This window comes from Rhodnius prolixus, unplaced genomic scaffold (assembly GCF_049639745.1).
Source record: "Rhodnius prolixus isolate KJV_2025 unplaced genomic scaffold, Rpr scaffold_1, whole genome shotgun sequence".
In the NCBI taxonomy this organism is placed as follows: Eukaryota; Metazoa; Arthropoda; class Insecta; order Hemiptera; family Reduviidae; genus Rhodnius; species Rhodnius prolixus.
Window position 1 is genome coordinate 22,733,332 of NW_027411581.1, and position 23,744 is coordinate 22,757,075.

The 23,744-nt window shown below is 31.8% G+C and overlaps 3 protein-coding genes across 4 annotated transcripts; 2 read left to right on the forward strand and 1 right to left on the reverse strand.

Annotated features, from left to right (window-relative positions):
- The first annotated feature begins 318 nt into the window (after positions 1–318).
- On the forward strand, positions 319–2,981 carry LOC141457882 (mitochondrial import inner membrane translocase subunit TIM44). Its single transcript, XM_074135254.1, has 5 exons — positions 319–476; positions 555–641; positions 750–922; positions 992–1,125; positions 1,978–2,981. The coding sequence occupies exons 1-5, from the start codon at positions 474–476 to the stop codon at positions 2,883–2,885; spliced, it is 1,305 nt and encodes a 434-aa protein (XP_073991355.1). The 5' UTR covers positions 319–473; the 3' UTR covers positions 2,886–2,981.
- A 3,162-nt stretch (positions 2,982–6,143) lies between these two features.
- crn (pre-mRNA splicing factor crn) lies at positions 6,144–15,957 on the reverse strand. The gene is made up of 12 exons (XM_074135240.1): positions 15,353–15,957; positions 15,187–15,276; positions 14,345–14,702; positions 12,850–13,018; positions 11,560–11,692; positions 11,279–11,440; positions 10,369–10,497; positions 9,135–9,347; positions 8,897–9,043; positions 8,622–8,816; positions 8,109–8,366; positions 6,144–7,256 (listed from the first exon to the last, which is right to left on the reverse strand). The coding sequence occupies exons 1-12, from the start codon at positions 15,386–15,388 to the stop codon at positions 7,110–7,112; spliced, it is 2,037 nt and encodes a 678-aa protein (XP_073991341.1). The 5' UTR covers positions 15,389–15,957; the 3' UTR covers positions 6,144–7,109.
- A 142-nt stretch (positions 15,958–16,099) lies between these two features.
- LOC141457925 (serine/threonine/tyrosine-interacting protein-like) lies at positions 16,100–22,706 on the forward strand. Of its 2 annotated transcripts, none has more exons than XM_074135324.1 (4): positions 16,100–16,257; positions 17,633–17,880; positions 20,686–20,874; positions 22,417–22,706. In XM_074135324.1, the coding sequence occupies exons 1-4, from the start codon at positions 16,219–16,221 to the stop codon at positions 22,592–22,594; spliced, it is 654 nt and encodes a 217-aa protein (XP_073991425.1). In that variant the 5' UTR covers positions 16,100–16,218; the 3' UTR covers positions 22,595–22,706. The 2 variants fall into 2 exon arrangements, with proteins under 2 accessions (XP_073991425.1, XP_073991427.1); XM_074135326.1 differs by lacking the exon at positions 16,100–16,257 and adding an exon at positions 16,343–16,630.
- The last annotated feature ends 1,038 nt before the right edge of the window (positions 22,707–23,744 follow it).

Sequence of the window (23,744 nt, forward strand, 5' to 3'; positions counted from 1 at the left end):
TACTTTTCACATGCTGGGCAGCCGCCGCCAATTTATTTAATAACTAATTTTTTATTAACTTGTGCGTTCAACTAAAAAAGACATTCAATTAATTATTTTTAATTACATAAGCATCAAATCATCGGAACAATCATAACTTATTAATATTTAATTTTATATCACAGAATTTCAGAATTCTATCATAATAAGGCAAACAAGAACAAGCAGAGAATTGTATAAATTTGTTAATTTTATTTTTTTAATCATCAGTATTTTATCTTATTTAACTTTAGTGTTTTATTTATAATCATTTTTTAATGCAATTTACAAGTCTGCGAATTAATTCAACCACATGGTTTTCACCCCTCTACTTTTATCGCTACAGTACTTTATCGGTCATTTTCGAAGATGTTTTAAATAACACAGACATGTTTCACCAGTGTGACAGCCTTTAAATTTTCCTGATTTTACGTTTACAATTTTGGCGAACTATAATGGTGAATGCGTAAAATATCTATTAAGAGTTACGACTTTCTAATAATGTGTCCTTAATGCTAGATAATCATTTGTTTTAGAGTTACAAAATTATTTTGCAACGTAGTACAAGTCCATATTTATTGATCTTAGGAAATTCAAATAGTTATGGTCGCCAATATTTGCGGGTAAGATTCTTTTTTTGTTAGTAATTTTAATGGTTATTTTAGTATTTTAAGGAGTACCTTGCGCTTTCGCAATTGCATCACTTGAACTTCCCATTATTTTTGTATTAGTATGAAGTCTTGCGGCGTGCTTCTGATGGTCCCAGACGCCCTAACTTTTTTTCACAATTTATTGAAAATATTAAACATGAAATGGCAAAAAATAAAGAAATGAAAGAGAGCCTTAAAAAGTTTCGAGAAGAAGCCCAGAAGTTAGAGCAGTCAGAAGCTTTGAAGAAGGCGAGGTAATATTCTAATTAACCGGATTTATCCAGAAATGAAGCCGAAATTAAATGATTTTGACACAATTTCAGGACAAAGTTCCAGACCGTTGAATCAGAAGCTTCAAAGAGCAGTGAAGTTTTGAAGGAAAAATTGGATACTCTTAAGGAAAAAGTCAGTGATGTTTTGGAAGAAGCTGGAAAATCTGAAATAGCAAAAAAAGCTGGTAATTATATTTCAATAACAATAACGTGACAGTTGTAGAGGTAATTTATCATTTCAACCTAATCGTAATGATTGAAATTATATTTTTTTGGTAAAATTTGGAATTTTGCATTAAAAATTACTATTTTATCGGAAACTCTTGATTTCATAGCAAAGGCTGTGACTAGGACTGTTGTCCTCTAAGATTATTCCCATAGCTAGAAGATTCGCTAGGTCAATAGAGCTAAGATTCTTACAGGTTAGCGCGTGCACGTGAGTGTGCTACAAGTTATATCGCACTTGGGGTAACTAGATTTTGTTGTACCATATCCCAGGATGTTCTAGTTTTGGATGGCAACAGTACATTATTTAAGCTGTAACATAATTTCTTTTTTAAAAAATAGGTGATTGCATTATTTGTGTACGAAAATACGTACTCATATGGACCTGATAATATCTTTTGTACAACCGAAAGTGCCATTTTATTGAATCGAGTTTCGTTTTTTGAAATTTTCACGAAAACGGCAACAATTTTCTTTAAACATTTATGCTTATTGAACTTATTCAGATCTGTAACTTTTCAATTATTCCAACATAATGCCTGTTAAGGTATTTTGTACTGAAGAGATTGGTTAAACTACCCGCTTATATATGTATTTAATTTAATGGAAATTAGGCATGTAAATAAAATTCTAAATTTAAGAAAATCGGTTGAGCGAAAGTGCCCAAAATCATTTAACAGAAAGATTACAAAAAGTGAGGTATGTCGTGTTTCGCAACATACATCTAATTTTTGGATCTTTTTGTTCACTTGATTGTAAATTAAAAGGGTTTTCCTTAGCATAGTTAGTTTGATTAATTATTGTGTTTGCAGGTAAAATTAGTGCAGAATTTGGCAAAACTGCAAGAGATGCTGCAGAAACAATCACGGAACGAGGACAACAACTTGGAAAAACGAGTGCTTTTCAAACCATTAGCCAAACAGCTGCCGCAGTCAAACAGGAACTTGATCAGGGCGGTATTCACTCTCATGTTTATCAATCCCCATCCAAGCTTCGTAGGAGAGTAGAAGAAATATTTGATCCCAAAGTATTAAAACCAGACACCGAAACCACTGGGATAGAACTTCATAAAGATTCTAAATTTTATCAGAGCTGGCAACAGTTTAAAGACAATAATCCGTATGTTAACAAAGTTCTTGATTGGAAAATTAAATACGATGAAAGTGACAATCCTGTGATAAGAGCTTCTCGACTACTTACAGAAAAAGTTTCTGATATAATGGGTGGATTATTTCAAAAAACTGAATTGTCTGAAACTCTAACTGAAATATGTAAATTAGATCCAACATTTGACAAAGTACATTTTTTGAAGCAATGTGAGAAAGATATCATCCCTAATATATTAGAAGCAATGATCCGTGGTGATTTAGAAATTTTAAAGGACTGGTGTCACGAAGGTCCATATAATATTTTGTCTACACCAATTAAGCAAGCCAAGACGTTGAAATATAAATTTTGTTCTAAAGTACTTGACATCGATAATGTAGATTTAATGATGGGAAAAGTCATGGATCAAGGGCCGGTACTTGTTATCAGTTTTACTTCGCAGCAATTGTTGTGCCTAAAAGACGCCAATGGTAATGTCGTTGAAGGTGATCCTGATAAAGTGTTACGAGTAAATTATGTGTGGGTACTGTGCAGAGATCCTTCAGAACTTAATCCACGTGCAGCTTGGCGACTGTTAGACTTGTCTGCAAGTAGCAACGAACAACTTCTGTGATTAACGTACTACTTTTTTAGGTATATTGTAAATTGAAAAAATTTGTGTAAAAATTATCAGAATTGTAAATACCTAATATAAATTCTTATTACTGTATATACCTAAAATAATTTATAACTATTTTTAAAGAAACCCCTACTTCACTAAAATGTGAATTTTTGTATTGGTTAATTGATTTTTGATTTGATTTTTAATTTGTTGTGTACAAAGAAAATAGTAAAACAGTAAGAAAAACAGTTCCCTTCTTCTTTAAGTTTTGAGTAAAGTAGTTGTAACATTAGCTGATCTCTCGATTAAATTTTGATTTCGTAGGCATTCAAAACAATAACGGTGCAAGCATTGCACAATTTATTTACAAAGTGTGAGCCAATTCACTTAGATCTTTATACTATTGATTTAAAATAACAATACTCCATTAATCCAGCAGCTGACCCTTAGATTTTCTCTTCCTAGGAGCTTCTTACAGCTCACTGTCCGGTGATGGACAGTGTTGTCTGTAACGAGGAGGCCGGCAGTGCACTGGAAAAAGCTCCGGGCGCTAATGACCTCAGCTGTTGATGCGCCAAAAAAAAAAAAAAATACTCCATTAAATTGCTTATATAGTGTAAAAGCGAAGGGGACAAGCTGAGTGGTTAGAGTTCGAACATCCAGCTGCTGGACCCTTAAATTTTCTCTTCCTAGGAGCTTCTTACAGCTCACTGTTCGGTGCTGGACAGTGTTTTCTGTAACAAGTGAACGCTGTCCAGAGGCCGGCAGTGCACTGATAAAAAACTCCGGTTCTAATGACCTGAGTGAAATGACGCGCCTTAAAAAAAATAAAACAAATGTAGTTGAATACTCCTAAGGCGCTGAATTTTAGGGAGTTTACTCTCATATTCATGAGAATGTGTTCAACTTTTTTAAAAATATTTATCAGTTGCTACAATGAAGATACAGTGGTCAAAAAAAGTATTCATACACTAAGTTTTTTTTACTTTATCTACTGAACTTTTGTTTCTAGGATGACTATTTCTTCAGCACTGAAATCGAAGATAGTAACAATGAATTTAATGCTCTCATTTTTTTTCATAAACATAAAGAATTGCAGAAAGAATTTGGGAAGAATTAAAAAGCTGCTTATTGGAAAACTTTCGAGTGAAGAAATCCAGTCTCTTCATCCCATTGATTTCACTAATAAATGGTTTCTTCCTTGCAGTTCTACCTTTGTAACTCGTTGCATATAGGCGATTTCGGGTGGTCTGTGGCGTAACAAGGGTCCCTGAAGTTGGCGCGAGGCTTTCCGAGAGTTGGCGTGCTAATCGAAAGCACATACTTCTTTGAACAGAATAACGATACCAAATATACAGCCCAAAATACTAAGGAATGACTACTTTATAATGCCCGGAAACAACTTCTCACCCCTCCACAGTCTCCGTATATAAACCCTATTGAAAATATATGGTCTTATTTGGAGCGGAAAATTCGAAAATTGAAATGTTCTTCCAGAAAAGAGCTCATAACCAATTTAAAGAAATCATGAGCAGAAATCACATCTCAAGAGACACTAAACCTGGTGGAATCTATGCCAAGGAGGCTTCAGGCAATAATAAAATGCAAAGGGATTGCATACAAAATATTAGGTCTTTAGTTTTGCGTTAATTATAACATTCAGACTGTGTGTATGAATACTTATTTTGAATACAATAAATTATTTTACTGCTTTTTAACCAATTCTTTATGTTTATAAAAGAAAATGAGAGCTCTCATTCATTACAAAGCACTGGAAATTCATTGTTACTATCTTCGATTTCAGTGCTGAAGAAATAGTCATCCGAGAAACAAAAGTTCAGTAGATAAATTAAAAAAACAGTGTACGAATACTTTTTTTGACCACTGTAGGTCCTGACTTAAATACAGAACAGCTTATCAAGAGTTCGTCATAAAGCAAAATTCTTCCTGAAACATCTTTTTGCAAAACAAAACAAAAAAAATGTCTGAAAGAAAAACAGTACTACCCATTTAAGATATTTGTGCTAGTAAGTTACATAAAGCGTAAAATGCCAAAGATATTGAAGTCATAGCTAAGTTGACAATTATTTTTTAAGTATAAATCGTGTAAATAAATTTCATTAATTTTCTAATAAATTGCTTTACTTTGAATGTACTGAATACAAATAGTATCGACTTTATGAAAAATTAATGCAATAATTTATTTTTAATTGTTACGATTGTTTTTACAACTGTAGGAACTCGGGGCAAATTTCAGAGATGTTTAGTTTAAATGTTGTGCACCTCACAATTGTTATATAGAAGCACATAGAATCTTATGTATTTTTCTTCTTTCTTTTCTTCACTCAAACGCATTCATTTCACTTTTCACAGCTAACCGCGAAGTTTCGATTTTTATAGTATTTGTAACATGTTCCACTTATACATTTACCTTCATTTATCACAAATCTTGAAGTCGCTTCTACAGTCTTTTCTTAAAATTCTTACAGAGAAACTTTATCTACATGGGGGAAAGTATAAATATCGGCGAGAACAGGCGCAGCACATGGTATCAATGCAAACTCGGCTAAGGTACATTTCTAAGAAAGAGGTTTTGTGTGTTTCTGTGTTGTGATCTCTATTTGGCCATGAATTTCCAAAACCTAGCTCATATTCTATCCGAACAGATGAAAACCGTAATTTGCTGAGGGAAGCGTCTCAACCTGTCCAAATTATCCGCTTTGCCAGAAGTGGATTTATTGTGGCTATCGCACTTCAGCAAAACTCAATAGAAGTGATATTCTTGTCCTTTTTTTAACTTGATTCCTTTAGGTTATTATTATTTTAGTCATCAAAATAGTTAAAGTGAACTCAACGTTGAAGCCGTTAACATAAATGAAGGATCAGTAAGTGCATTATCTAAAGCTCATCCAGCCGCAGAAACACGATGTGTGGAACAGTAACTTATAACCTATAAAATGTAACAGCAAGAACGAGAACTATTCTGAAGACTCCGGTTTTTCCTATTTTTGGCAAAGTTTTTCTCTAAACTTATTTGATCTGTTGACAAAAATGAACGAGGTTGTGCTGGTTATTTTAAACAATTTTAGGAATATTATCTTTTATAGAAAAGGAGAATTAATTGTCAAACTTGAGTTCAACTAAATGCTTCGTCAAGATTTTAAAGATCAAACCTTTAAAAAAGTTGATAGTTTACTGACCTGATAGTTTTAATAATCATAATTTTAGGGAGCCGAAGTCAGCGTTCTACATTAAGTAAACAGACAGGTATTTAAAAACTCATTTAATGGATTTATTTAAAAAAAAAATAAATAAAAGTAACATCTCTATAAAGTGGAGATTAAGACGAATAAATATTTTTATTTGTTTAAATAGAATTTGAATAAAACTATCAAATCCGGGATATCGTTTCGTACTTGGACTTACAAATGTTCTATATTTACATACTACATAGAAAACAAAATTTAATCATGACAATCATACTTGGAAGACATTTCCATCAGCTGTTCCTTAAACGAAATAAAATTTTGCATTAACTATTTAAACAATTATTAAGAAGAATTTATTCCAAAAGCTTTTTTTTTTCATGATAAAACACTTTGCAGGCAGCTCAATTACAATTTAAGGGTATAGAGTTCATTTTTATAATCCAGTTTTTTATTTTAGATTGAAGGAAAAATAATAATTGTATTTTAAAAAAGCTCTTTTTTGAAATAAATACTTCTTAGACTCAAGATTTTGCATTCAACTCACAAAAGAGGAAAAATATATATGTATATACTTTTTGAAAACTTTAGACATTTTTTTTACATTTTTACAAATTACGAGTATACAGAATTACTATAAATATACACAATCTCAGGTATCTGAATTAACACTAACACATTGTGGCGATTATTGCTAACAGTTATGATGATATAGTTGATCATATAACTCTACAAATTAATATTACCCTGAAGAAGGCAATAAATTTGCCGAAACGACGGTATATAAAAAGAAATTTGTCAACAAAAGTTTTTTTGACCGCTTCTCAACATTCCCAAGGACCATCTATCAATAATGGTCGAAAAATAAACCAAAATTCGGTCTTGTACATATATACATAAATAATATATATATTATATATCAAACTCTCATTTCAAAGTACGGTACTTTTGAGAAAAAAAAGTTGGTGGTTAAGTTAAACTCATCCTGATACTATACCAATTAACTAATCTAAACAATAGAAAATATCCATTATGATACAATCTCTTGATCATCTACTTCGGTTTCTGCTTGTTTCCGCTTCCATGCTTTAGCTTTTTCAAGTAATTTGAGATTTGGTTTAACAGCCTCATCTTCAGGAAATAAGTAATCAAAAACTTCTTCCCATCCTTCATCAGCCTTAAAAGAGAAATAAAAGAATCTTCAATCGCGTTCCTTTATTTTTTTTATTTACTTACTGCTAAACATAATAATATACATAAATATTACTAATTTTTATTTACATTATGGGAGTGAATGAGGGCCTTTTCATTCTCAACTTTAAAATTAATATTCAGGCAAAAATTTTATATGTGGTGCACACAAGAACAATCAACTGTAAATTGTTATATTATTATTATTATTAGAGTGCGCGAAAGGACTAAGCCCTACACTATCCATTGCCTCTACGGACTCATGTAGCTACCACAACCTAAAACCAGCAACCTAAGTGTAGGCAACATACGCGAGCATGTAAGATCCCGACGAATTTGACCTGATTAAAGTTCATCCAGCACAACCAAATGGCGTCCAAGAAGCAAGATCCGCAATACTCTGGATCACCCATGTGTATTTTACTCTAGCCAAGTGACCAGAAATGGATTAGTTTCTAGACACCTGTTCAGCATATACTAAAGCCGAAGGGATGTGTTGGGTAGCCAGGCACAGTGAGGACCTACATCTAATGTACATCTATCATCATTTGTAGCCTCTACCCCAAGACAAGATTTTGTAAAAGATTTTAAAGGCATAGGTGTTTTGTGGTTGTGTTTAGGTGTAGATGATGATGATAATACCACCAGAGACCAAAGGTAGAAGAAATATAACCCCACTTTCTCTTCGCAGCGTAGTGAACCTTCCTACATTTGTAAGGACAGTAAGTTTACTTAGAACTTACGACTTACTTAGAGACTAGCCTTGCTATAGAACTAATCCCTTTCCTAGAAATATGTAATTCAAACTTTTGGAATATATAAAAATTAAAATGCTTACCCCATCTGAAGCAATGATTTTCTGCCTTTTTCGAATTCTTCGCGGAAGTTTGGATTCTACCTTTTTCAAACTTTCTTGATCTCCGTGTTTCTTTTCCAGATCTCTCCAAGCTTCTAGAAGAAGAACTCGTTCTTCTTTCTCACCAGAATCGCGTAATGCATTATTACCTCTCTCATAAACTTTACGAGCTAAAGATACAGGGTCCAAACCTTCTTCTTTTCCATGAGTCATTTCAAACTGGACATAACTCATCCAAACCTGAGGTAAAGAAATATATTCTTACACACAAGATTTAGTATATCAAGTAAATTATCAAGTAAGCCCAGAAAGAATGGATGATTGCAGCCCATACAAAATTTCAAAACTGATATAATTTTCACGTTGTTCATTTAAAATATTGGAAAGGGGTGAATAAGCTAATTGATAATTAACAAAATTAGCGTTTATGTTCTTAATTTCTGCAAATAGGATTTTTATAATTGTGGCGAAAAAGCTAAAAAAATGTTTCTCTACCTTCACATGATGAGTCCTCTCAAGAAGTCTTTCGTACAATTGTCGAGCATTTTGAGGTTCTCCTAATCCAATTTCAAAGTCGATGTAAGCTTTCCAGAGAATTTCTGGCATATCAAGTCTGGACTGATTAACTGCTAGCTCATAAATAGCACGTGCTCTATCCATATCACCTAACAACGTCTCCAGCTCTGCAAACTACTCATAATTTTAAAGGTAGAAATATATTTCATTCTATCTCTAAGAGAGATAGAGAAAAGTTAAAGAGTATTACGTACCCTCATCCATGTTATACAATTCTCGGGACCATATTCAATAAATTTTTCATAAAGTATTCTACATCTATCGAATTCTCTTAACTGAATTTCAAGATCAATATATCCTCTATATAATTTATCACGGGGACACATTCCTAACCCCATTCCCTACAAAATAATGAATTGTTAGTTATGGAATGTAGTATGAAATGTCAGAAAGAAAAAAAACAATGATTAAATTTATAATCTTTGCACTCACAAGTGTCTTACGCGCAGCAGCCAAATTTTTCTGTCTTATTTCAAAGTGTGCATAAAGAAGCCAAATTTTACTAAATGTAAATATCTTGTGAGGTATAAGTTGCAAACACGTGAGATAAATTTCTCTAGTGCGTTCAATGTCCTCTGCTTCTAACTCTTCGAAAAGTGCATAATTGATCCATAAATATATATATCTTCTCCAAGTATCTTTTTCCTATAATTAGAACAATTGAATCCAAGATTAATAATGAAACTAATTTTTCTAATGCAATACAACATGCAAACATCAAATGCTTTTTACATAGGACACAATAAAAACTACAATTTACAATACTTCTCCGTATGGTGACTTTTCCATTCTATGTTACTTTAAGTTACTTAAACATTAATAACGACTATCTGTATTTCTGCAAGAGAGTCAGTGCACTAACCATTTAGTTTAAATTAATTCCTTCCCTCACACCACTTATATCTTCGTCATATTTCTTGAACATTTAAAGAATAAGTTAACAATGGGTAAATTTTAAATTATTATATCCCATAAATGCAAAATATGTTTTGTTTTTCGCAACATTCAGAATAAGTTACCTAGTATGGATCGGAAAATATCTTTTTTGAAAATCTGTGACTCTTATTGATCTGGATGTCATGACTACGAATTGACCCACTTAATGAAAAAATAAAATAAATAAATAAATAAATAAAGTCGATAACATTCGTAAACATGAAGAATGACACATTACTCGAACATTAGGAACTACCTAGAAAGAGAAACACTGAAAATAGAATGATTAAAAACTGAGTACAATAAATATCAACAATGAATCAAAATTGGCGAAATGACCGGAAGAAGTGGGTCAGCCGTTCTCCTAGAAACCTGGCATTGCTACGAGTATTCAAGCACAACGAAATCCCTAATTTTCATTTAAACTACAGAAGCTGATGTCGGAAACAACTTTGATTAAGGGAATTCACTTTGGTCGATTTCGGCGATTATTAAAATGTTCCAATCACAAAAATGTACATATTGTATTTTTGCAATTTATATAGACTGCACAAAAAGGAGGCACATTAGTTATTTTAGGTAGCTAGAGATTTAGTTTTATGCCTATTTAGGGCTTGGCCCTTTTTAATGTAGCCAAAAACTAAAAACAATAATAGAAATGAATAATCCTATTTCTAATAATAATCTAGAATTATTTCAAAGTGTTTTATCTCACTCTGACAAAATATACCTTAGTTGGTGGAACGTTCGCTATTGCTCTTTCGTAAATTTCTCTAATTACTTCAACATTCCCTTCATCTTCAACTAAACGTAATAAATCAAACCATGCGTCGTAATTATTTGGATTTAATTTGACTTCCTGTCACAAAAAAAAAGAAAAGTATTTGTATTAGTTTACCTTTAGCCTAACTAGCTTGAAAATAACTAAAAACATTCATATTATTGGCATTAGTTACATAAATTGTTAAATTTGACGGTGCTTTCTCCAACTGTTCTGCCAAACAATACGGCAAATTTTGCGCACTGGATATTCTTAATTCAAAGGGCTACTACGATATTATTATTATTATTATTATAAGGAGTAGAAATTATAAAAGAAACCTAGCTGCGCTGATTAGCGAACATGCACTGCGGCTTGTCACTTACTCAGCATGAAGGTAATTGCAAACAAAGTGAAAAATTCAGGATGGCACATTACTTCGGTGTGTGCCTGCACTTTGGCAATTCAGAATAAGGATTTTTGGTATGGATATGATTGGAAGGAATTGCTTTACAATTCTGTCCTAATGAAATTTAAGATTCTGCAGCAAGTAACTTAGATTTAGAGGGAAGGTGTGAAAAATCGAATATGAGAATTGTCTTCTAAGGGGTCAAAATGATAAAATGGACGCTCTAAAACATCCTGCAAAAAAACCGTGATTGTTCCTCAACCGTTGCCGGTTTTGACTCCCACAGACCCACTAAAGGCACGCAAAGCTTCCCTTGAGGTAAATTTGTGGAACGACGCATTCATATGTGTTACCTTTTAGTTTCTAGATTGAATTATTTCAAAAATACAAGTGATGTCACAGTCTACCTTTGTTAATTTCCATCAAAACACTGAATTAATTTAATTCGTACGTAAGAGATAGGGGCATTACCTCCTGATACTGAAATTTCCGTTTGCTGACAATTACATCTTCTATTCCAGTTCGATCGCCATATTTCTTTTCATGAATTGTATAAGCCTTATAAATGTCAGCTGTTTTTTCTTTAGGGAGATTGTCCAAAGCATATTTATAAATGACTCTAGCACGATCATGCTGTAAAGTAACACAAAAATATAAAACCACAAATATTTATCAGGTAAAAATTAAAACTGATGATCAATTTAAAAAAAAAAAAAATGCAAAATATTTTTAATAGCTGCCCTCTAATTTACCTCTCTCTGAGTTTCTTCAAATTTAGCAAATGCAATGTACAAACGTTCATCAATTAATTCTTCTCCAAAAAACTCAACCGCTCGTTCATACACTATTCTAGCTCCAGATATGAAACCATGCCTTTCTTCAAACCTTTAATCAATGATTTATGAAACACATTAAAATATTTGTTTAAATAATAAATTTATTCTACTTTTGAAAACTTCGTTAAATAAAATTTAAAATAAAGATAAAATAAAGATTTCTTTTGACAACATAAAACATGAAAAACAGTTCATAAACACATTTTTTTCATAGAAATTTAAAATTTGATTAAGGGCACAATAAGTAAATCTGTAAAAAAAAAGTAAAGTAATAGCCAACTTTTTCAGGCGGGCTTTAAGTCCAACTACCAATTAGCTGTCGTGGACGGAGGCGATTAGCGAACATACTTTACTGTAAATTTCTTTTATTAACCATTAAATAAAATCCAAGGCCTAAGACCGGGAATCGAACCCAGTACCACAATGCATATTAGCTTTGCAGGCCTCGCCTCTTAACCGCTCGGCTATCGTGGCGCCTAAGTAAATCTGTTAGAATAAGGATATGTAAGACGTGAATAGCAGAGAGTACAAAAGCTACCCACTGTATTGCAAGCACTCTCGACTAATTGTAGTCCTATTATATGCTCCCAAATGAAAAATAAATCCAAATACGCTTAAAATCAAAATAACCCCCAGTATATCTTACTGTACTTTGTTAACATTGAAAATGCTAACAATAATAGTAACATATACTTTTTATGTGTGTGTTGTCTGCACTGCATCCCTAATTATGTGATTAGAGGCAAAATAAGCGTCAAGAGAACTATTCTATAGAATCTGAACGAACACCTAAAATGGTACAGCCATCTATTATTTTTATTTATTTTTTATTATTTTTGTTTTATTTTGCATCTGACTAGCCATCTAATGAGAATGGATCTCTGGCCGTAAAGAGTTCAAAACCACCTCCCAAATGAAAAACGCAAACGAGGCAGGCCTAGAAAGCGCTGGATAAAGAATGTAGAGTCTAGAATGGTACTTGTGAACTCAAAAAATGAGATGGGCTGAACCGATAATTAAGAATTCCAGGAATTAGAATGATAGAATAATGGTTCGGGAAATTCGTAGGATAGCAGAAAATAACAGAAAAAACATCAGATAGAAAATTGGAGGAACAGAGAAAAGAAAAGAGACAGAATTTTGGAAACTAAATTATAATTTACTTTTTTAAAAACTTTCTTTTTTTTTAATCTATTGGTTTCTTACTTTGCGTATCGTATCCAGTTGGGTACATCAGGATGAACCATTACAAATTTGTCGTATATACTTCTGGCACGTTCCACTTCCTTATAACGCAGTTCGAATTTAATATATGTAAGCCACGCCTGCTCTTCTGGCTCCCATTCCATCCATCTTTCAAAAACTTGTCTAGCTCCTGAAATATTGCGATCAATTAATTACATGTGAAGATTGAGTGAGCAAGTATTTGTTCTACATGGACTAATGTGTGTATACTTCAGTTTTGCGCTATACTAATACCTCCACAAAGGAGGACAGGAAAAAATCCAAAACCGAATAATTACTGAAAGACACACATAACTAATTGTTCACTTTATAGAACTTACAAATCCAGTTTCATGAAAGTAAGTAACCGTCTAGAATTAGCAGTGACAACAGAAACTTACCAACATATTTTTACTTTCACATACTACTGTTAAGGAAAGCACTGCGATCCCATCAAATTTCGCTATCGAAAACCTTATTTTCTTTGAGATATTCTGAGTACGAAAAGATTTTCGAATTTTTTTTATGTGAATGAATATAAACTACCTTGGTGAAACGGACGAAAGCTAACAGATAAGGTATAATAAATTTCTTAAACAATTTAGTACAATTCATAAAATGATATCGAAAATATCTTCTTTTTTTAGTTACCCGAATACCAAACGTTTTTCTAAAAAATTTTTATATATGAACAAATATCAAATAGCCAATTAGAACTTGACAGTTTTTAAAATAAATTTCTGATAACATTTAATGAATCCCAGGCCTTTGGATCAATCATCTCTGCTTTGCGGTCCGAGACTTTTTGTCTACCGTGGCGTCTAATTAATAAATATCACACACTGATTTATCCTACAGATTCCTGATGGATAAATCCAAAGGTATCCAAATATCCATGAAATACAATTTTTCAACATGTTAATTATTTTCCTAACCCCCTAATTTTCATCTCTGCGTGAAAAGTGAATAATGATCAAACATAACCAATAATATGTGCCATCATTAAGTGCTGAAATGCGTTAGAATATATAATTTGTTTGAGGAAAGTTGATGGTAGTATCATTATTAAAATTAGATTTTGCTCCTGAGCACCAGGGAAATTCTTAACTGCTTTATTACTTTCTCTCTAAAGAGAGAAAGATTTTCTTTCTTTCTTTCTAAAGATGATGTTGAGGGATATGGAGACTGTCCAATATCTTCAAATCCCTCTTGAATATGGCGCGAAGTTTGCTTCGACGTACTAATAAGTAAAACTAAGAAATGTGAGAGTTTTAGTTAAAACATACAAACCAAAAATTACGAATAAGTATCAAATCGGTTAAAAATGACCGGATGAGATATATAAATTTAGGTATAGATACATATGTAAATATGTATTTAAGGTGTATTACCTTACATTGTATTTTTTTGTCTGAATATATGGATAAAAAATATTTATTTAAATAAAATATTAATTTACAAAATCAAATTTACTGACCAGCCACATTTCCTAACATTTCTTCCATGTAAGTATATTTATACCAGAACTGATTAGCTCTAGGTAAAATCGTTACAGCTCGGTCCCATAAATTGCGCGCATGATTCACTTGCCTATTTCTCATTTCCATTTCTGTATATTTTAACCATAAGGTAATATTTCTGTGATCTACGTCTAAAGCACGTTCGTAGATAGACCGGGCTCGCTGTATTTCCTTCTGACTTTCTTCCCATTGAGCGTATTTAATCCAATTGCTAATAACCATTCTATTTTTTCTGATGTTATCCTCAAATGATTTTCTTTTTCTATGTTGATAGTCTGCAAGCTCCTCAGGATCAGAAATTTTCTGTTTTGGAGGCTGAAATGAAAACATATTATTTATTTCCGACTGAAAATTGAAAAAGCAATTAAAAAAAATTAAGACAGTATCATTGATTACACTTGTTTTCTTCAACTTATTATTTCTTTCAAAAAACGCAGATTATTTCAGAATTATTAAAGTCCCTTTAGAGCTGTTTAAGAGGCAGCCCATTAAATACATTACTACAAAAAAAATTCATTCCACGAAATATTTAATGTTAAACAACATATTGATGAAGTTTTATTGAAACTCATCAGTTATAATCAACTTGAAAATCAAATCAAGTACACAAGACTCTCGAACGATCTTCCAAAAGCAACGATAGCCTTCTATAAAAATAATTCAGGTTCCAACATCCAAACATAATTCTTAATAATTTACTTCTACTTAACTTCAAATTTATTCCTACGTTTTGTCAACTTTATTTTAAACTAATAGTAAACATATTTAATAGATATAAATTGCTATTGATTTTACTCACTGGAGGAACGATTTCCAAATCTCTTTCTTTAGCTTCTCTGAGCAATTGTTCTGCAGTAATTTGTATTTCTGCTGGGGCTTTATTTTTCACCTGAAAAGTATAAGATTTAAGGTTTTAAAAAATTAAAATGAAATAAAAAAGATTTGAAAGAAATTCAATATCGCACCTTTGCCACTTTAGGCATTTTCTGTGGTTTATCCATTTTGAGAACAAATCTATAGACTTGCAACTGCACTTTGTCGACTTGTTTACAAATGTAACGCAAATTAACTTCTGTTTGAAACCTTTCTTGACTGTTTTCTTGTTTTCACCACGATGACAAGGTTATCAATGAAACCTTCTTGCCCGGGCTAAAATTCAAATCAGCTAAAAATCAGCTATACTCCTGTTGGTTTTTATTTTCGTTATTAATTGTTTTCCTACCCATTTGTTCTTTTTTTCTATAGTAATAGTAACGAATAAAATTTAGTTACAGATAAATCTTTTGCTTTCATCAAATAACTTGCATAATTGAAAAAGGACCAGAAATTAAAAGAAAGGTGGGTAATACTTCCCACCTTTGTTGGGCAATGGCAACTTTTTGCACTTTGAACCGTCATCTATTTATTAGGAACGATGGATACTGGACAAAGCTTAAATTAAGTAGAGATAACGCAAGGTAGCCACACACATAGAGATTTTTAAAGTTAAAATTATCAAAAGATGTTATTAAAATTATTTAATTTAAATAGAATGAACGTATTAAATATTGGTGTGTAAGAGGGGAAGATTAATAAATTTCTCTGTTTCATGCTTCCAACAATTACAACTGCAATTATTATCTTGAGTTCAGAAAATTGTCGAATGCACAAGTACTGTCGGCTGAACATTGATTGTATTTTTTAAGAAAAATAACATTTTCTGATTCTAAAACTTAATTCTTTCTATCATCTGTTAAAATGCGTTTATTAACTGTATTTATTAAAACTATATACAAAAAAAAGCTATAATCAAAATTAATCTCTCAACACTACATGTTTAAAAGAAGAAAAAATGATATACTGGAAAAATTTAATAGACCTTTTTTCGAAGGTAAAAATGATGTTTTAATTTCTTTTTGCCACATTATCTTCTGAATGTATTAAGATTATCCTACCTATAAAACTAACCTAACGTTTTATAGGTTATTTTGTTTCTTGTTTTTCTGAGCGATAGCAAATGCGGGAAGGAGTATTTGTTTGAAATACATGTACATTACAGTTATTTAAAGTATTATTTTATTTGTGTAAGAATATGATTAGATGAGATGCCTACATTTAGTGTAAAATCAAATAAGTGGAACTGCGGGTAATTTATTTAAAAAGCGATTAGATTTTTATTTTTTTTTAAGCGGCAAGGAATACTTCTTTTATAAGTAATTTCTAGAAATATTAGGCACATGGTAATCCAAGAAGAAATTGGAAAGGTACGAATGATTATTTTAATACTAAAAATAATAAGAAAAATTAAGTACTTTTTTATATATAAAAGTGTGGGCATTTGAGAAAAGTTCAGTACATCATAAACTCTGTTCTAATTTACCCTATTTCCGCAGTTAAATATGCAGTAATTTTCTAATGGGCTGCAATAAACTTAATTTTATGACTAAATTAGTGATTATATTCAATATTCATTTCCCTTTTTCTTTTTAGCAGTTCTTTTTTTTACCATTATTTAATGTAATAGTATTACTCAATTTAGTTTTTGGTTATGTATTCATATAATTTGTATTTTTAATCACACTTCTGATTTGTACTTTTCAAGAATAACTAGGATTCTGCGAATCCTTCTTCGATTGGCACTTAAATTCAGCCTATTTATTTAAAAAGTAGGAAAGAAGCCCATCTATGACGTATGTAGGGTTTTTGCCTTACTGGACCACCTAAAAATCATGTTGACAAAATCTGATGGTTAAGGAAAGTTGCATTGAATGATGATAAGACAGTTAGACAGTTATAGGCAAGTCATGTAATAATTATTTCAAAGGAACTGGTTTAGAGATAGACAATCAAATCTAGGAGATGACACCATCCGTCAGAACTCATCAGATAGACTTTATATTTACTTTTTTGGAAATTTGCTTGTATTCCACTATTTATCTTTGGATTGATACTTTTAGTTGGTGTTATCATGATTGCTTTGGTGTAACTCATATCCACTCATATGTATTTATACATATTTAAAAAAAAAAGGTAGTTCTTCCACTTTAAAAATTTGGACTTTTTTAAAAATGTAATTTTCTCAGGAATAGAACATGATAGGTAGAATTACTTTTTCATAAGGGTGGGAATTGTCTATTTTTTTATATCATTTACAAACTAATCTGCTTTTAAAAAAGTACTCCTAAATCGTGCATAACTTGTACCCGTTTGAAACAGATATAACTTTTTTTTATTAAACATATCCAATTTCATTATTTTTGTTGAAGGATATGAACGGAGATGGAAAAATTTCCTTTCCTACATTACCACATTTATCTGATAATAATGAGGAGTGGAAGTACAGTATGCGACGTACTATGCAAGAAATTGTACCTGGAGTATTTTTAGGACCTTACTCGGCAGCTATGCGTTCCAAGTTGAATGATCTTAAAAGTAATGGAATTACACATATTATTTGCGTTCGCCACACTCTCGAAGCACAGTTTATAAGAGCAAATTTTTTAGAACATTTCAAGTAATGTATATTAAATTATTTCTAATTGCATTTATAACAATAATTAACTTAAGTATGAATTTTAAAAACATTCATTGAAGTATAAAATAAATCAAAGAATTATATAAAGTCAATAAAATATAAATCAGAATGAAAAACGTTATCATTGTTGAAATTTTTATAATAATGTGTATTTATGTGACAATCCATGAAAATCTGCTGCATTGACGAAAACAACTCTGAAACCAATTAAGCTTCTTGCGTTTCTCTTACTTGCTGCTTAATTTTTGTGAGTTTCTTTAGAGTCAATAAGGAAGGGTTAACCTACTGAGATTCTTTTACTTCACAAATCTTTTAAAATTACAAAAGTTTCAAGTCGCCTCAAAATACAACAAAATGGAAAAAAAAAATTGGCTACTTAAATATTGCTTTAATTTGAAACTACATTAGAATCGCCTTGCTTATCATCAGTCTTGCAGATGTAATCTTCAGTCATTCTCAATTACAAATGAGCATCCTAAGAGTCCATTGAATTACTGTCGCGCGTACGTAAATTGTTTACGTTAAATTGATTGACTAATACTTTGGATCAGTAACAAAATTAAATTGGGCTGCTGGATTAAGTAAAATTCTTGATCCACAAATTATTTTATAAGTGTAAAGAGTAAATTTGAGTTGTTTCCTAGGGATCCTAAGGTATATTTTATACTTTTTTAGCGAAACAAAAAGGAGAAAGATTTCTTTCTAGCACTATTATAACGTTGCGAAACGACTGACCTCATATAGGAAGCCAAATTGGATGGAAAGTTAGACTGAACACTTGAAAATTGCGTAACTCATTTTAATGTAAATACCTTAAATATCTTTTTCCAGTTTTCAGTGGTAAAGGTTCTAACAGGTAGAAAGTTGCTCAATGGCTTGAAAAAGTGATTAAATATCTGCGAGAGGTTTAGGAGTATAGGTTTAAGACAGATATTCGATCTCCATTTTCAATTTTGGACAAAGTATTGTGAATCTTAAGAGCAGCGTGAGACATGCATCGGATGCCTTCTGTTGACCTAATTTCAGGAAATTCATCTTTTTCTGAGAGGTATTAATCTCTCTGTATTGATGGTTTCATCTTTTTTCTAAAAATATGGTTGATAAACCAACCAGTCACCGACACTCATATGTATCCATGGTTTTTTGTTTATAGAATATTCTGACCTCACTTTTCGCTAACAGTCACGGATCGATACAAAAATGGTTTCATTTTTCTTACGCAAATGCATTATGAACGACATTAAAGCGTGACCGTGACAATTTTTCAAATCATGAGGATTTTCCTTTTCACTTATCCGAGAGCTTTTAGCGATCCACAAAAGCAGTCTACTTAAAGTCTAGTTATTCCACGATCCCACGAACTGTTGAGATCGGTCAGCTTCCATGGTTCATTCTCGATTTCTAAAGATGGAGATTACTTAAGCTGCCTTAGAGACCAAAATTTCTTGAAAGAGCGTTACAAATGCTTTCACTAATCAACCAATCAACCAGCAGTTTCTCTACTCGCTCATTCTACTCCCAATAGTTCTAAAATAATAATATTTGAAAAGTACTCTTGTTAATACCCGCAGAAATTACTCCTAACATTTCAAAAGGCTTGGGACAATTTGTTCACAGAAACCTGAATTTCCGCTTCCGGACATCTACAAATGTAGCTTGTGATAATGTCTCCCAGTCTCTTGAGCAGGAATGCCGAACATCAAGCACTTCTTTCACTTTTGTATAATTGTTAAATTTTTCCCCAGCATTAGATCTATTTCTATATTTTGTAATAGCAGGTAGGTACATTTTCTTACTCACGTTCTCTCTATCTTAGCCCTTTCAATTACCTCGTACTTACGTCAGCTTTAAAGAAATCTCACCGAGGTGACCTTCCTTTTCTTCGGTCCGGACATGAAGGAAAATCCCTTGCGTTCTCGTGCCTCAGCAGCCTCCAGTCTTATCTGGAAAATCCTTGGGTTCCCTAACTCAAAAGCTCACATAATTCTCTGTGATTTATCTGACTATATCTAGCTCGTTTGACATGACGATAATCACGATCTTTGATCTTTTAAGAGTCCTCTTCCTAGCTCTCCTAGACCTTCAACTGTTGGTTCAAGTTGGCTGCTTATGTTCCCGCGAGCCTCTACCCTTTTAGGCTTTCTATGAGGGAATAAGTATAACGAGAGCAACGTGAATATCGATTTTTCTGGCAGGATTTAATTTATACCAAAATTCTTCAAATTTTAATTCCCACTGTTGTAAACTTTAGAAGCCAGATAGTTTTCTGTTAGGGAGCCTTAAGACTAATTATTCTTGAATACTATGGCTGCATTGAACTTTTTGTTCCACCTTTTCATCTCTTACTAATTTTAGATTTTTTTAATTTCATTTTTTTCCTTAATGGAATCTTGATTAATTTCCATTCTGCCTTTAAGGATAAACTAATAAGCTACAATTCCGGATGGTCTTTTTGTTTTTTGTATCTTACTATGTTTTATTCTTCAGCCTTAACTTCTATTTTTGCTTCCTGAATAGTACCACTAGCTTTAGATTTTAGTCCTGGAACGATTGTGAAGTTTCCTTATTATTTCATTATCAAGTTTACATAAAAAACCTTCCTTTTTTTAAGTTTAAAAAAAATATATAGTTCTAATTGACAACTATTTTGATCATATTTATTTATAAGACACTAAGTGCTGTTAAGTTAATGTTGTTTGATAAATAATTTATTTCAAATTTTAATAGCCATAAAGATATTTTTCGTCATAGGTTTTTTTATTTTTTTTTAAATGAAAATTATAGGTACCTCATTTTGGATATAGCTGACTCAGCGACCCAAAATATTATTCAACACTTTTCTACCGTTAAAGATTTCATTGATGACACGTTGGACCAAGGAGGGAAGGTTTTAGTGCATGGAAATGCTGGCATATCAAGAAGTGCAGCGCTTGTGTTAGCCTACGTAATGGAAAAATATGGTCTTTCAATAAAGTTAGTATATTTCATCCCTTATTGCGATTTTGGTTATAAAACAAAAATTCAGGAACAAATCTAGTTATTAGGTATCATTACAGATCCTACCATCTATTCAATAAATAAGCTCGCTTTATTCAATATTTATTTAAATTTTGCACCATTGTATTTTTCAAATCTAACTTAGAAGTCTCGTGAGAAGTATTAGAAACTATGAAATCTTCGATAAAATCTTTGTCAAACTTGCGCGATATAATTAGGTTTGTTTCGAAATCAGTCTCTTTTTGTTCTAACTTTCAACATGTTTCAGACAAATAAGATTCCTTACTACATCCGGTACATGCCCTTTAAAAAGTGGAAACTTCACGAATACCTCTCATTATCCGTTTGAAATAAAGAATAATATTATAAAAAAAAATCGTACAACTTAGACAAAGGTTCTAGCTGAACGAGACCCTATTAAAGAATAAAATGATAGTGATATCCGAAGACGTTAATCTACTGTACAGATTTTCTATAAACTTCTGATGATAGTATTGCCTTACTACCCATTTCGATAATTCGCAAAGTTAATTTGAATTGAAGCAACTTTCTTGAAGCCGTATTACTTTCTATTTATAGAAAATCATTGTAGTCAGCCGTCCTTTTTCTTTAATGAAATTTCTTATAGAAGATATTTATTACCTTGAAAGATTTAAAGGGTGTCTTGCTCTAGAGCCATTTTTATTTATCTTTTACTTTATTAATCATTCTTTTTTTAAAAAAATAAAATGTTCAGTTTTGTACCTTATTTGAAAGGCGAGAACCTGCATTTCGTCAAACCAAAAAACCTTGCCAGTCGGTTACACCAAGTCATTTAGCAGCAAAAATGGACTTCGCGCCCGGTGTGGTTCACCTATTTTCTTCCAATATATGAATTCTAGTAGTATTTATATGCTCTTTAATCTGCAATTTTGGTGGCTCTAAATTTTTGAGAAAGTTGAGAAATTACTTAAAGTTGCAGTTCCTTGAGGCCCCTTCTCCTGGGAAAGTGCTTCAAATAAAGTATATGTGCTTAAAGTGGTTTGAAGCTAACTGTTCGTGGCATTTTCAAGTTAATCGCAAAAACTGAGTGTCACCGCTCTTCGCTATATTGTCTTTTTTATTCATTTTATTCAGTGCAGAACCGCTTCCTTTTCAAGTTTCAAGGTCAGAGACTACAAATTGCCTTATTGTATTAAACGTAATCCAATGCCACGACTGGGAAACAAATCAACAGATCTTATCTTTAGTCTGCGCTCGGTCGTTGATACGATCACAACTTCTTCTTTTGAAGAGTAGGAGAAAGGGATTAATAACATAAGAATAAAATTTCTAATGGCTTTCTACTTTTACATCGTTTTTTTTTTTTTTTTTTAAGAGAATGAAGTATTATTAGCGAAATAGTACTAGCGAAGTCAGAAATTTAAGTGTTAATAATTAAATGTGAATAAAAATAAATGTGAATAAAATAAATACTTTTTTCTTGTATTTGTATTATATTATTATTTAATAATAATTTATTTATTTATTATTTTGCAGGGAGGCTTATGATCTTGTGCAGCAGAGAAGATTTTGTATAAATCCAAATGACGGATTCATGGCACAGCTGAGGGAGTTTGAACCAATTTACAAAGCACAACGCTTATTACAGCATGGTCAAACCTCTGCAGATACTGTTAGGAACAAGCGTACCTGTGATGAATTAGAGGATTCGTGATAAAAGTTTATTTCCATCGTTTTCCAAAGATTCATAACATTGAATGAGATACTCATATTACGTTTAGACTTGTATTTGTATATATTTTGTTATATTAAAATATTTAAACTAATTTTCTCATAAAGCATCTTATTTTAAAGATCCTCTTGGAATATACTGGAAACCTTATTGAAGGCTTCATTTATTTGTTGGTGAACCAGTTTTTAAAATTTTGTTTTTTCTTTTGTTTTCAGCTTTTCCCTTAAAATTATGTCTCTGATTGACTTGAACTAGTTCCAAGGATTTTCAGACTCTTGTATTCAATGTGTTTCTACGTATAAATTATCAAAATGTTCACACATTAACTCCTGATAAAAATTTTAAAAACTACCGTCAGAGGGGTAGTCTTCATTATTACACAGTACATACTATTCAGAGCGCACCATCCTTGACCAATACCATTACAATATGATTTAAACCATATAAGCAAAAGTAAAGATAAGTATCTTTCAATTTTTGTCATGATAGAAATTCATGGCGACGCTTTTTATGAATAGAATAATTTTAGATATCAACAAAATACGATTGATTAGCATTAAACTGTGGAATGCTTTACGAGATGCAGTAGTTCATTAGACTTTGTTTATGCTTGCTCATGAGTTAGGAGACTGACACAAATTAGAGGTTGCTGAGTTACAGCCACAGTGGAATGCAAGGTGATTAAAGTGTCTAGACAAATATATCTAGAATAGTAATAGAAAATGGGTAATATATAACAACTTACATACTACTAAACTCTGTCAAGGAGTGGAGAAATACCAGTTTGACTGCCATGGTATCCAAGAAGTAGAATTTCTAAAGCTGCAATAATCATTTCGATAAATCAAGAGCAATGCCTTGCTAGCTGTGATCAGAAAAAGTTGAATTAATGTTGCTTGAGTACTCCTGAAATTAGTCACAACCATAATATATAGGAACAAAATCTCGGATTTTTCAAATCAAAGATCTGTATTTATTGATCGATAGTCGTTAGCCGCTTACAGAATTAATGAAGTATTTCAGACACACCTTGAAGATAACCGTTTTTTATTTAAACAGAACAATTGCCAGCTACTGGTCTCCCAGAAAGTTCCGCCAATTGGACAATGTTTGTCAAATGAATTAATGTTCA

Coding starts and splice junctions, on each gene's coding strand:
- LOC141457882 (XM_074135254.1), top strand. Junction 923..991: donor GAAGCTTTGAAGAAGGCGAG/GTAATATTCTAA, acceptor ACACAATTTCAG/GACAAAGTTCCAGACCGTTG. Junction 1,126..1,977: donor TGAAATAGCAAAAAAAGCTG/GTAATTATATTT, acceptor TTGTGTTTGCAG/GTAAAATTAGTGCAGAATTT.
- crn (XM_074135240.1), bottom strand. CDS start 15,388: ATGGATAAACCACAGAAAATGCCTAAAGTGGCAAAG. Junction 13,019..14,344: donor AATGTTAGGAAATGTGGCTG/GTCAGTAAATTT, acceptor GCAATATTTCAG/GAGCTAGACAAGTTTTTGAA. Junction 11,693..12,849: donor AACTGGATACGATACGCAAA/GTAAGAAACCAA, acceptor CATTGATTAAAG/GTTTGAAGAAAGGCATGGTT.
- LOC141457925 (XM_074135324.1), top strand. CDS start 16,219: ATGATATACTGGAAAAATTTAATAGACCTTTTTTCGAAG. Junction 16,258..17,632: donor TAATAGACCTTTTTTCGAAG/GTAAAAATGATG, acceptor TTTTTGTTGAAG/GATATGAACGGAGATGGAAA. Junction 20,875..22,416: donor AAATATGGTCTTTCAATAAA/GTTAGTATATTT, acceptor ATTATTTTGCAG/GGAGGCTTATGATCTTGTGC.